Source organism: Sceloporus undulatus, chromosome 3 (genome assembly GCF_019175285.1).
Source record: "Sceloporus undulatus isolate JIND9_A2432 ecotype Alabama chromosome 3, SceUnd_v1.1, whole genome shotgun sequence".
Classification (NCBI taxonomy): domain Eukaryota; kingdom Metazoa; phylum Chordata; class Lepidosauria; order Squamata; family Phrynosomatidae; genus Sceloporus; species Sceloporus undulatus.
Genome location: NC_056524.1, coordinates 187,717,137 through 187,731,033, shown reverse-complemented (window position 1 = coordinate 187,731,033; position 13,897 = coordinate 187,717,137). Strand labels below are relative to the sequence as shown.

At 38.5% G+C, this 13,897-nt stretch overlaps 1 protein-coding gene across 5 annotated transcripts in view; it reads left to right on the top strand.

Annotated features, from left to right (window-relative positions):
* MGMT (O-6-methylguanine-DNA methyltransferase) overlaps positions 1–10,901 on the top strand; it is a 258,236-nt gene extending 247,335 nt beyond the window's left edge. For all 5 annotated transcript variants that reach the window (XM_042459837.1, XM_042459838.1, XM_042459835.1 and 2 more), the window contains one exon: positions 8,999–10,901. In XM_042459837.1, the coding sequence (XP_042315771.1) occupies positions 8,999–9,130 (132 nt within the window). In that variant the 3' untranslated portion in view covers positions 9,131–10,901. The remainder of the gene's footprint in view (positions 1–8,998) is intronic.
* Positions 10,902–13,897: the final 2,996 nt, after the last annotated feature.

Sequence of the window (13,897 nt, the reverse complement as noted above, 5' to 3'; positions counted from 1 at the left end):
TTTTAAAATGTCTGCATTTCTGTCACTTTAATTCAGGTGTTGTGATTTCATTCTACAGGTCTTACCCACTTAATTTTGGAGTGTGCATTCCACAGGTCTCCTTTTGTAGTTAGTTTGATTCACATAATTCATACACTGACCTTCAACTTTATTAGGAGGTGGAAAAGGTGCTGGCAACAGCTGAGAGATGCAACATCTTTGCTTTAAATTATACCAAGGACATGGTAGTGATGGCTCACCTTTTTGTGAAGGAAAACTTCAAATAGTTTACTGCAATTTAGACTGATTGTGAGGGCTGCAGTCCTCAAAGGGAACCCCATAAAGTTCAATTAAAAATCTCATTAGAATAGTATAGGAAGATCAAAAAGAAATCATACAGACCCATGGGGACCAGGGAGTGTTGGGCTGATTAGTCCAAGACCATCATAAATGACTCTTCTAGGAATTAAATAAGGTATCTTCAGTAGTCTGTGAGTATGAACAGTAACTGCATAGTATTCTGTCTCCCTCACTTTCTCACTCATTGACTGACTGTGCCCATTCTATATGCTTGTGTTATCATTCAAGCTAAAACCTGATGCTAACATCGATCTGATATAAGTGATGTGTGTTATTCCATCAAAATGTTTAAAACATTCAGGACTGAATAGAGTAATTATGCATTTAAGAGAAGAATGTGAAGCATTGATTTGGAATGTGGCACACACATAAACTAAGTTGTGCATTAATTCCTTAGGTGGCCAGCAATAAACTGGAACACATGCTGGTTCATATTACAGTATTTGTTTCTATCAGAGAGCAGGGGAGAGAAAAAGTGATAGGACATGAGCAAACTGAAAGATTTTTTTTCTAAGTGCGATTTCTGTTGTGTGTTACAACTTGATATTTCAGCTGTTTCCATTATGGCCTCACTGATCTATTTTTGACAGTTTGGCAGCTTTCTGTAACTATTCAGCCTATCAGCCAGTATAATAGGATGGTCAGTTTTCTGCTGTATCAAATTGAAAACCCCTAACAAGCAGAGCATCACAGTTGTAGAACATTCTGTTCCATCCTCAGACTGAAATTGCTAAATGCAGTTCAAAAGCAATCAATACGTTGTGCAGGGAGTTTTTTTCTCTCACCTTTTTCTAAACAAACACATTATTGAGGAGTTAGTTTATTCACAGATTGCCATGAGCGTTAATGACCACCCTGAGTCTTGTTCTGCCAGTCACCTAGCTGGCTGTTGATAAAGATTTAGCATCATGTTCTAAGTGTCAGGCCTGTCAGTAGCACTGAACCATTTGACCAGAAGAAAAAACGCAGAGGGAGCTATTGATTACAGCTTCTCAGTGTCACTTGTTCACCAGGATTTAGGTATTGATGAGGCTGCGAGTGAAAACAAGCTCTCTCCCTTGTGGGTCTCTACCCAGAAGAACAAAAACAAAGTTGGAGAAAATATTCAGCTGGTACCAGAATCAGAGGGATTCCATTATTGATTGGAAGGCCCCTTCATGTTATTTTTGTTGGAGACAAATCTATGGGTTTGGAAGTTTTATAGCATTTGAGAAGGAGGCGCTGTAAGTGATGGATTCGTGTATTGGATGAATTAGATTTCCCAGCATGAAAATTTCAATGGAGCTGGAGTAATATGAGCTGCTGAGTTATTGATAAAAATTGCATTAAATGCAACTGAAGCTCTAAAGCAGAAGTCGTTGGCAGTGGGTTTTTCCCCTCCCAAATATCCTCCAGGCTCTAATAAATTTTTAGTGCATTTAATTATTTTTAGTTGGCTAAATATTGTCACCACAATTAAACCAAAATGAGGCAGTGATCAATATTGTTAAATTGCAAGCATGATGTAGTACTTGTAGTACTTTTTTTCATTTTTCACTACTGCAAAGAAGGATTCATGCATCAGACTGGGTCTGGGTCTGGCACAAATTCCCACCTATCCATTCCAGACCATTCTTTCTTCCTTTTGCAGCCTATTTCAAAACAACCTTCACAAGTCAGTCAGAAAGGCCCCCCTTCCAGAGATGTAGCTATATTGGGGCAAAATAAGGGCTTTGCCCTCTCAAATAGGAATTCTGTCCCACACACCCTATAAAATTTTCCTTCACTCCCCAAATTGCTAGTATTGCAGAGAGTGAGAAACTGACAATCGTTCACACCTAGAACGCTTATATTCACAGCATTCTCTTGGGAACTTTGCCTGCCCTTTTTCTTTGGATGCCTAAAGTGTATTTCTAAAAGCTCTTGAAGTTACTGCAGTTCTGGACATGTGAAGACTGAGGGAACATTTCATTGGGGAGGCCAAATTTTTATTGGGAGAGGAATATCCTCATTTTGCTCCTTCCTTATAGCTACACCCCAACCTATTTGGATTTTGAAAAGCTCTGAGGGACATCAAGCTAGAGGAGAAAAACAGTTATTGTATGAAATGTCTTCTCCTTACCCAAACATAGAGACAACACATAAGAGAAAACAATCCCATCATAAAATAATACTCTTGCTGGCTGTCTTCCTTACAGCCAGTGATTACACCAGAGTTTCAAAGTATTGAGCTAAAATATGACTTTACCCAATTGTAAATTGTGGATGTATTTCTGCCATACAGGAATATACAACTAAAGCACTTCTGAGAGAGAGAGAAATCCAAACTCCATGGCAGTCTATTCCACTCTAAAACAGCTCTTATAGTAAATAAATTCTTCTTCATGTTGAAATAAAATCTCTTGTAATTTGAACCACGATCAGCAGAAAATAAGCTTGTGTCATCTTAACATATTTTCAGTTAGATAGCTAACCTCTCAGTCTTTTCTTTTTTAAGCTAAACCTACCCCACTTCCCAAGTCGTTCCTTCATAGGGCATGGGTTCCAGACTTTGATTATCCTAATGGCTGTCAGTGATCATGATTGCCAGTATACTTCTTGAATTGTGGTACCCAGAACTGGACACAGAATTCCAGGTGGGGTCTGACAGAATCAGAAAAGAATGGCAATACTGCTTCCCTTGATCTGGTCATTATAGTCCTGTTTGATGCATCCTGCAAATTAGGTAAATCTTTCCACCTGGACAACAAAATAACCAATATAAAATATCCAATTTCAGTAGTAGTCTGCATTGTGCAGGACATAGCTGTAAAGAAAGCACATCACACACAAGTGTCCCAGTCAGTGTTCCTTCTTATCCTACATTGTAGTTGCCCAATTTGGATGTGCAAAAAGAAACCATAATCCTTGTTCCTTTAAGTTACCTGTCAACCCATGCATTCCATAGGATTTTCTTAGGGAAGGAATACTCGCATGGTTTTCCCAGTTCTTTTCTCTGGAATATAGCCTACAGTCCCTGGGTATTCCTTGGCAGTCTGCCATCCACATACTAACCAAGGCTTTGCCCTGCTTACCTTCCAATATCTGTCAGTTACTGGTGCCTTTAGAGTATTTAGGCACATACATGCACACAATGCATCCCTGGAATTAGAAATGTTATTTGGACCACAACTCCCAGAATTCCCCAAGCATGTGGGAATCTGGTCATTGTTATCTTCAGAATAACTTCTATGAGCTCTGGTTATTCCATATATATAGTTCTGGTATATATGGCACTGTAAATATGGAAAATCCTCTGCAATGATAAATGTAAGGTTGAACATATCCAAATATGATTTCCATGATAAATGTGATGTATGTACAGAAGAAGCTTGCTTGTGACATTGCTACTGTTGTGAATATAGAAAGGTTCTATATCAGGAAAAAAACATGGCACCTCGTATAGCATCGCATATTCTGTGCATAATATCCATTATCCTATTTCTCATTCGTTACCCATAATTTCCCCTCATTTCACTGTATAAGCTTCTTTTTAAAAATTCATTTTCTCTGAAAATCAGGAAGAACAATATTTTCAGGAAGAGCTGGAGTCAGCTGAAAAGCATGTACTGCAGTCTTCCAAAAGGCAGAATTTGGCAATACAAGAGGAAACTCATTTAGGGCTGCCCAGTGAGAGTCGTTAACAAATCCACTAATAAGTTATGGGGATTGTAGGCACATTTACTTTGTTACTTGATTTGAAAAGTAGTTATCATGAGAAGCAGGCTGTATTTGTGCTGACTCTGATATAATACACCTGTTAAACCTTCTGATCACAGGAATAGAGCACATATACTAAATATGTGCAAAGAAACGCAGCAGCGTGGTGGAAAGGCACTGTACTTTCCTCTTACAATTATTGTGGTAAAAGCCACAGTTTTAATACAGTTGGACTTGTTTGGAACAATACTTTGTTATGCTGGGCCAAAATCCTTTTGCAAAAATGAGAAAAACGATTGCTCTAACAAATTCATTAATTTCATCGAGGGAACTACTTACTGTTCTCCATCAGTCATGACTTTTTTATTCACTTAACTTTACCAGTGCTTTGCCCTAAACTCTTTGTAATGGCATTAGTCCATCTCCTTAAAGCTGAAATAGTGCAGTTTGGCACCACTTTAACTGCCATGGCTCTATCCTGTGGAATCCTGGGATTTGTTGTTTATTGTGGCACCACAGATCTCTTAACTGCCATGGCAGTTAAAGCAGTGTCAAAATGCATTGTTTCTGCAGTGCAGATTCAGCCTAAGCCTGTGTAGATGAGGGTAAGATATCATTTGATATATAGAATCCAGATCCCTTTCCTCGGCTCTTTTTCTTACTTCCATAGCAGGGTATGGTTTGTTGAAACAAAGGGGTTGGCACTGAGATTTGAGATGAACTGCAGGTAAGAACATGTACGAAAGTGGAAATGTATAAAGCCTTTCTCTGCATCCTTTTCAAGCCTATACATATGACTTGGGCAGAACTATGTTTAAAGAAACAGATCTGTTGTGATCATGAGTAGTTTGACCATCCAATTTGACTTACTGAACAGTAAGCTGCCAGATATCTTTGAAATACCTGTACTCACAATTCATTTCATGGCACCTCTCATCTAATCTAACAGAATTTAGGCTATTGTCCAAAATGCCTTAACTATAGTTTAAGCTATTTATCTGTGATGGCTTCATGACACATCATTTGCATAAAAGAAATACCACCAGGTAATAAGGGATGCACAAGGGATTTTGATATGTCTATTTTTAAAATAGACCAACAAATAAAGATTATTTAGGTGCACTGCATGAAGGAAAATAGCTAGCAAGGACTACTGAGTAAGAGAAGAGTTAAAGGGAAACTGAATGGGGGCAAACAGATTGCAAAGAAGCCACATGGTTTCCTTACATCTAGATATAGGGCAGATACTTTTGCCTGAATGAATGTTTCTCGGAGGTGAAAATGAGAATCTGGAGCAAATAACGATGTCAAGAGATAACAATTTCAGACTTTATTGATAGATGGATAATAAATCATTATGGCCAGATAGTATCCATTGAAATTTTTTTTTAAAATAGAAATGTGAAATTTCTAATCTCCTAAAAATATAAGAGGTTTCTAAATCAATCTTGCTACCAGAAAACTAGAGAAAGGCCAGTATAACAACATTTTTAAAAAGGGGATCCGAAGATTCCTGGATACTACAAGCCACTTTCCATCACTTTTCTTCAAGGAAAATTGATGGAAAACATAATTAAAGAAAAATGTAAAACATAGAGAAGGGCAAGTCTTGCTAAATCAGCATGGCTTCTGCAGAGGAAATCCTGCTTCACTGCCTGTTCTTGCAGAGTATTAACAGGCTTGTGGTTGATCAAGTAGATATAATTTACAGATTTTCAAAAGACTTACTGTAGGTTGTAGAGATGACTGCTAGCTTGGACAGCTTTAAATGTGCGGGGGGGGGGGTAATACGAATTCATGAAGGATGGAGGTACCCGTGGCCATATATTATGGTGATGCTAACAGATGCCTCCAAATACCAGTTTCTGGTAAAGATGAGTAGGAGAATGCTACAAAACTCATGTCATGCTGGCAGAATTCCCATAGCTAACTGGTTGGCTACTATTGGAACAGAATACTTGTCTAAACAGGGCTGTGAACTGATGAAAGCCAGATACTGAGAGCCAGCATGATGTAGTAGTAGTTTAAGTGTTGGACTATGACTCTGGAGACCAGGGTTCAATTCCTCACTCAGCCATGGAAACCCACTGGGTGACCTTGAATGAGTCACACTCTCAGGCCCAAAAAAACCCCTTGATAGGCTCACCTTAGGGTCGCCATAAATCAGAGGTGACTTGGAGGCACACAACATCAGCACAACACAGATACTGTTAAACTCTTATCAATTACTGTAGTCCAGTTCACATTTTAATGTTGGAACATTTTTAATTCTTAATGCAATATTATTCTTGATTTGGTATGCCTTTTAGGGAGGAAGTGCATGTTTCTCTATATGATATGAGTATATGTAGCACCTGTATATCAGAATGAAATGTCGTATTAGAAAAACTGGTTCACTACAGAATTCTAAACTGAATAGAAAGAATGTAAGAAGAACACTGATGGATCAGTCTCCAGCCTGTCCAGTCATGTGTCTTTTCCCACAGCAGCTAGCAAGCTAGCTAGCCAAAGACTTCTACGAGAAAGATACAGAGGCATTTGCTCTCTCAACATTCTTGCTTTCCCAGCAACTGATAGTAATTTACGCAACTTAGCTATCATGGCTTATAGGCCTTGATAAGACCTATCATTCTTGGATTTCTCTATTCTCTTTTTTAAAGCCATCAGCACTAGTGCCTATCAACACATATTGTACTAGTGAATTTCACAACTTGCATGAATTCTTTTTGGAAGGGGGATCTGTAAAACTGGTAGAATGGTTCATGCAGCCTTTAAAACTATAAATGGGTTCTAGTACCACATGAATTTCTGCAGTCTGGGAGAAAAAGCCACCCAGAATTACCTGGCATCTCTTTTGAGGTACTTGAGCTGCATCCGCACTGCAGAAATAACTCAGTTTGGCACTAAATGCCATGGCTTAATACTGTGGAATCTGGGAACTGTAGTTTGTTGTGACACCAGAGCTCTCCAACAGAGAAGACTGTGTGGCAAAAGAGACCACCCTTTTGAAGCAGCGTCCTTCCACTCCTTTCTTCACTGAATTAGGTCTACAGCAGTTGCATGCTGTGGCCCTGATCCAGGATTTTGCTGGCGCTAAAAAGAATGGCAAAATGCCACTCCTTTTAGCGCCAGCAAAAAGGTGCCCTTGCCACCACAGCAGCAATTTTTCAACGCTCCTTTGGTGCAGTGTGTCTAAACCCTGCTCCAACAGAGCTCCGTAACACCCCTATCGTGCGGTTGGGCACACGGTGTGATGCCAGTGTCGGGGCACGTGGTGTCAAAATGCCACACCCCCACACCGCCCCCACACCAGAGCTTCAAGCTAGCCTGTTTAGCCTCTAAATGTCTCATCAGACTACAATTCCCAAAATTACATAACATTAAGTCTTGGCAGTTAAAGTGGTGTAAAACTGGATTATTTCTGCAGTGTGGATTCAGGTTTGGAATAAACATGTTGAAGGCTTGCATGGAATGTCTGGAAGACCTGAGAATTGTCTCAAGGTATATTCAGCTTTCCAGATCTAAAAATATTTCTCTTTTAGAGACATTAGATCCTGCGGCTGCAAGCCAAAGTTTGGAAAATAACTTTTCAAAAATAGTTAGCTGCAGTTATCATTCCAACATCACTAACATCCCATAGTTAGTTGCTGTTTCAATAGTGACAATAAATACACCAAAAGTATCTGCACCAATTAAAAAGCTGGTTTTAGTTATGTTAGCCCCTCCAAAATGGAATGACATAGTCTGCATAGTCATCTCTACAACCTACAGTAAGTCTTTTGAAACTGATACAAAACAGTTTTAAATATTCCATAATTCTGTTTTCTGTTTTCTGTTTTCTATTATTTCTCCAGGTGTGTATTTATAGATGAGTAAAGCAGAAATGTACACAGCATTCTAAATTCAACCACACCATTAATTTCTGCTTGGGCATTATGTTTTTTTTCCTCTTAACACTCTTCCCTAGCTTCACATCAGTTATAAATATGATGAATAACAATAACATGAGCAAAGGTCTCTGGAAAGCTCTCTGCTTACTTCCTCTGATGCTAGAACTTCCTTTTTACTCCAGAGATTCTTCAAGGAGAGGAACTGTGTCGTGGAGTTTCTTGCTTTTGAGATGGATATGATAGTGTGACGCCTTCCACACCACTGAAGACAGCCAATTTTCTTTTGTGTTGTTGTTCCACAGTATCCATGTTCACATGACTACCCTTGTGCATGGCATGCAGCAGTGGGCAGTGTGTTCATCTACCCACCCTATGCTTGCCCTCACCCTTTCCCTTCCGCTTCATTATTTCTTCCATGTGCTGCTTTAGTGCATGAACTTAGGACTGAATAAAAGATACAAAATAGGTAAAAATACATAATAGAAATTATGCTGTGATAAATGTACCCCTTTTGGCCCACCTAAATGCATAATTGAAAATCCTAGTGCTTTATTTAAGGTGAAAATGACCCAATCCTTATCTCTGGTAGCTGCAGCTCCTTTCCAACTCTCCCTCTCTTTCCAAACTGATTTAGTAAGTTCAGCCCCTTCTTTAGGGTTTCACCATCCACTTGGCCAAACCAGTAATTGATAGGGGTTACAGAATGCAGTGCTTGGACACAATGTGCTGTCTTTCAACAAGAAGCCCATCCACTGAAGCAAACAGTGAAGCTTGAAACATGGCAGGTTCACCCTGATGGCTCTGAAATCAATGGATTGGGCTCTTGATTATTTCCTGTTCTCAGCCTGAGTGAAGTGTGTGTGTGTGTGTGTGTGTGTGTGTGTGTGTGGTGTGCATGTGTAATTTGTTGCACTCATGAGTGGTTCTCTGTTCTATGGAAAACTCCATCCCCATTGAACCCCCAACAGGGTCTGCTGGGTAAGATTTATGCTAATAAGAGGATAATAAAAGTTGGCTCCAAGAAAGGTATTTCCAAAGGGGAAGGCAAAAGATTTCAGAAGCCTCATTTTCCTTTGTGTGTGTTATTTCAGGTCCCGATTATAATACCATGCCACAGAGTGATTTGCAGCGGTGGACAGACTGGCAACTACACGGGAGGAAGTCATCTGAAAGAGTGGCTTTTGTCACATGAGAAGCTTCAGAAGGAAAAGTTAGCATATTGATGCAGTTCAGGCACAGCTGTTATACAGCCAAAACACATAACCAAAGATACTTGGCTTATAACAAGCTTTCAGAACACACAGTAGAATTCAGGAAAATGGTAAATATTTGAGTGACATATAAATATAATACAACATCCGAAGCGAAATGTGTGGTGGCACTACTATATTAAAAAAGCTGAATGTGTCCTAGGGGATACAGCTTGTATGCCCTTTCTTGTTTTTACATTTTACAGCAGAATGAGTACAGCGGACTGTGCCTGTTGTGCATGTATTTTGTTCCCATCTCTAGTGCTGTTTTGTTCTATTTTTAATGTCCATTAAAGCAAGGATAAGGGAGTGGGAGGGGCATGGCAAATGTTAGATGCAACTGCCCCTCTAAGGAAGCATCTGGCTCACAGAGGGGACAGCCGGGAATCCGCAGCCTTTGCGTGTATTCAGAGAGCAAAATTAAATGCATAAGCTTCAACACACACCTCCCCCTGTTCCTGCCTGGATTTGTATTTGTCCAGATTGAAAAGCTTGTACCTCTTCCAGGCTTGGTGCCCAAGATTCTCCTGTTTTCTTTGATGTTTGAACTGTTGAAATGATGTTTTACGTAAACAGTTGTTAATGAAACACACTGAAAACCCATTCAAAAGGAAGCAGCTATTGAATTGCCTATTCACAGCTTTTCTTTTCAGATCATTGTAGATGGCTCAGAAGATATGAATAAAAATATTTTGTCTCCATTAGCATTGCTTCATGTGGGCAGAAAAATAGATGCTGATAAAGTAGTTTAATGACAGAACAAATGTTTTTATAAAATTATTCAACAGAACTACAGACACATTTTGCCAGAATTTAGAAGTTTAATTCTTTTTCTTTAAAAGAACAGTATTTCTGATCAGCTGTGATTATGGCTTTTGCTTAGCATTGGCTTTATTTAGTTTTCACATTTACACATATGTTATACAATACTCCCTTCTACTAGAAGCAAGAGCTAAGCTTTATTTTTGCAATCCAATATATATATAGATATAGATATAGTCAGGCAAAGGATGCTGTATCTAAAATTTCTGGTTATTAAAAAAAAAAAAGAAGTCAGTAAAAGTAAAATATTACAAACCACCAGAAACTGAAATTTTCAGTATGGGAATCATAAATTGTAACATGGAAATACTGATTGCTCTGTTTATATCACATTCAAATAGATGTTGCCCTAGAAATCTCACTGCTAAGAAGAATTATTATGTTATTCTATTAATGTAGTGTTACTTAGATATTAGAATTACATTAATAAAACCTGTTATGCATGTACAATTTGGCTGTGTGTATAAATAAAATACAGGGTACAATATACCGAGAAAATAAACTATACCCCACTGTACAATATAAGACTGTATTTTATCAATGGTTTTTGGTGGCAGTATAAACTATGAAAGCAAGGCTCAAGTGGTTTGTGCATGTCAGCAAAAACTCAAGATAAAAATATAGCCTTGTAATATGTTTGAGTGTTTTTTCCATAGATGTTAGAATACCAATCAAAATTGCAGATGCCTCTTAAGTTTCCCCCCTTTTGCAAGTATTTCACTTTCAGGTGTTGTTTTCTTTATACATTTGTTCATCTCACAAATGATTTGTTCCCTTGCTAAGAATATACCAATGTACAATACTGTAGCTGTTTAGAATATGTTTAGCTCCAGCAATATGCAAAGTGCTTGGAGAAGGTATAAATATAGGTGCTCAGAGAATAATGCATCCAAATTGTACCACATTAAAAACCAGATTATCATACTTGGTCAGATCTATTTTTTCTGTAATGTGCAGAAAACACCCTTGTTGAAAACTTTAGGGTGTGGCTTTTTCTTGGTTGTCTTCAGAGTATTTTTTACTAATGGGAATCCCAAAAATATAATTATATCTTCCTGGCTTGAGGGCACAATGTATCAAAGCACAGCCATGCCTTGACTTCTTGTCAAGTGATTCCTTTGCCCATCTTTTCCTTATGATTTTAAAACTGAAGGTTAGATATTCATACACTATTCTTGCATCCCTTTTTATTTTTCTCAGCATAACATCTTACAGTAGCAAGTATAATGCTATGGTGTGAAGACATGGCTGCTTGATATAGGTGATATGGTTTCCTGTATGCACGGTGTTATAGAAATGGCACATTCTGCTCTAATTCCATCCAGCATGGTGAAAGCTGGTGTAATCAGAAACCATTTCTACTTTATCGCAAAGTGACAAAGTTATGTTGGGTACAATAATAGGCAAAATGGTCAAGAAGGAACAAAAATCATTCAGAATGATTATAGAAAGCAATTTACTACTGTAAAGGTAGCAATCTTTGTTGTCTGACTAGCATATTTTTATGAGCTGGCATCTCAATGTTTGTTTTTGTGTTGTAGGCCAAGCTGCATATTCTTTTGTCAGTGTGTGTTCCAACAGAGGGCACTGTAGCTCAGAAGAATTTAGATTCATGTGCTTTACAATATGTTTAGGAGATGCTCATTCACTACTTTTTTCCCTTCTGTTTAAGAATGAATTTGAAAATGAACAGCGGAGCTGAAATCTCTGAGCTGCCTTATTTGCAGTGCTTCAGACTGTCTGCCTTAGGAATTAGCTGTCTAGTAGTATTACAGGCCTACAATCTTCATCCCACATATGTATTGTGAGAGGTGCTGTAGCTATATAGTAAGATGAAGAATGGCCTTCCTTTGCCAGAGATTTCAGAGATTGCTAATGATGCCCAAACTACAACTTGGCGTGACCACTAATGAAGAGGGCTGTGATAGCAGAACCTCTAGGGGGTTCTCATGGAAAGAGACAAATCCACAATGCTGCTTATGTGTGATCTTAGCATTCTTTATGTGTGCTGATAATGCTCCTGCTCTTGTAAGATGTCTTAATAAGTGTGCAGTATCCTTAATTTGGCGTGACTGGCTGCTCACCATAACAAAATGCTTAGCACAACACAAGTGAGAACTCAAGCACACAACAACATGATGTTTCAGGCACCTTTGTAATCTTTGTCACTCATTGATGTGAATTTGAAACGCATACTGATTTATATGCTGTAGTGTTGTTGTTGTTGTTGTTGTTGTTGTTTAAAAAAGATGAGCAGTACTGCAACAGCCCACCCTATCCCACCCCTCCAAAAAGGCTGGTCTGGCCTTTTTGTGTTGTCACTTGTCCATATAAAACACACATTCTGTTCACTGTCTATGCACTGTCATAAGTCTTGATATTTGCCCATACACACACGCACACACACACACACACACACACACCCTGGGTTTTCACCCCCAGCAAACTGGCATCATCTTTAGGAAGCTCTAGCTATGACTCGCAAAAAGAACAACATAATCTAATTGACTAGTTCTGAATTAGCCTAGTTAGATGGGGGCAGATCATAGTATCGTTTATGAAAATGCATACATACATGTAAATATATTTTAATATATATGTATATATACAGAGGGTCCACGTGCGTGCATATACATAAACACACACACACACACACACACATATGCACCCACAAAATGAATTAAAGAAAACTCTGGAAACAAGAGAGCTATGTTCTTTTTCCTTGGAATAGGGTTCCACTGACCTATCAAGTTTCCTTCCATTCAGCCTTGCAGTGCTTTGAACTGCTGACATTGAGACACTGTGCAGCCAGGCACGACAGCTGGCTCGGCAGCATCTAATACCAACACATGCTGTTTTAGCCCATTTCCAGAGACTAAGATAATGAAAGATTCAAAAATAATATTTGTTTTGGTGGAACTACATTTATAATGAAATAGATGCCCTTGACCATGGAAGAAACTGAATTTTGCAATGAGTTGTTCTCGCCCCTCCATCCCCCCCCCCCCACCCCAATTCATACAAAACGTGTATTAAACAAAACCTCAACTGAGGAGAAATGCTTGAGCCAAGGATACAATCACTCTGTATCGAAACTGCAGTATATTGTAACACTGTTGAACCCCACTGTTGTGTAATTCATTCTCTCTCTCTCTCTTTCTACTGGACCTATGGTACAATATTTTGTTTGGAAGACAAAATACAGTTCTGAGCTGGGAGTTATGCTTTATATCTCTGTGTTAGTAAAGGGACTTTGTGGTTCAGGAATATCTCAGAATGCATGCAACCGGCCTCATTCTCAGGTTCAAGTATGTTGATGTCACCACCTTCCTAATTCTGAACAGGTTTGGGTGAGAATGAGAAACAGCCTGGTTGGGGATTCTTCAGTCATTGTTTGGGCTACATGTTGGAAGAAAAGTGGAATATAAATGTAATAGATATGTGCCTTAAATAGTCAGTCATTTACAGTGCTTGAAATGCTTTTTGGATTGAGACACAAATCTTGCCATCTATATTTCTTGTTTATGTTAAGTAGTCTAATGGGAATTAGTATGAGATTTCAGTTTAATAGACCAAGCAGAATCTCACCCAAAAAGTTTCTGCTTACATGCAGGAGTAGATGGGAAAAAGGGGGAAATATCTAATTCTGGACCTCTCTTTAATTTCTGTCTACTGTTAAAGGTATAGTTTGGGTAGCAAGAAATAGTACATTTCAGGACTGCAAGTAATATTAGTAGAGTCAATATGATAAAAGTATAAGCACACTAAAGCCAAAGGGAAGATTTTGAAGTGTGTTTCCTGATAAATAACATGAACCATTACTTTTCATTTTTATTTCCCACAACATTTTTGCAAACACTAACATAACAACTTTAGAAAGTGGCAGCAGAACTTTTCATGTTTGATATTTGTTTGGAG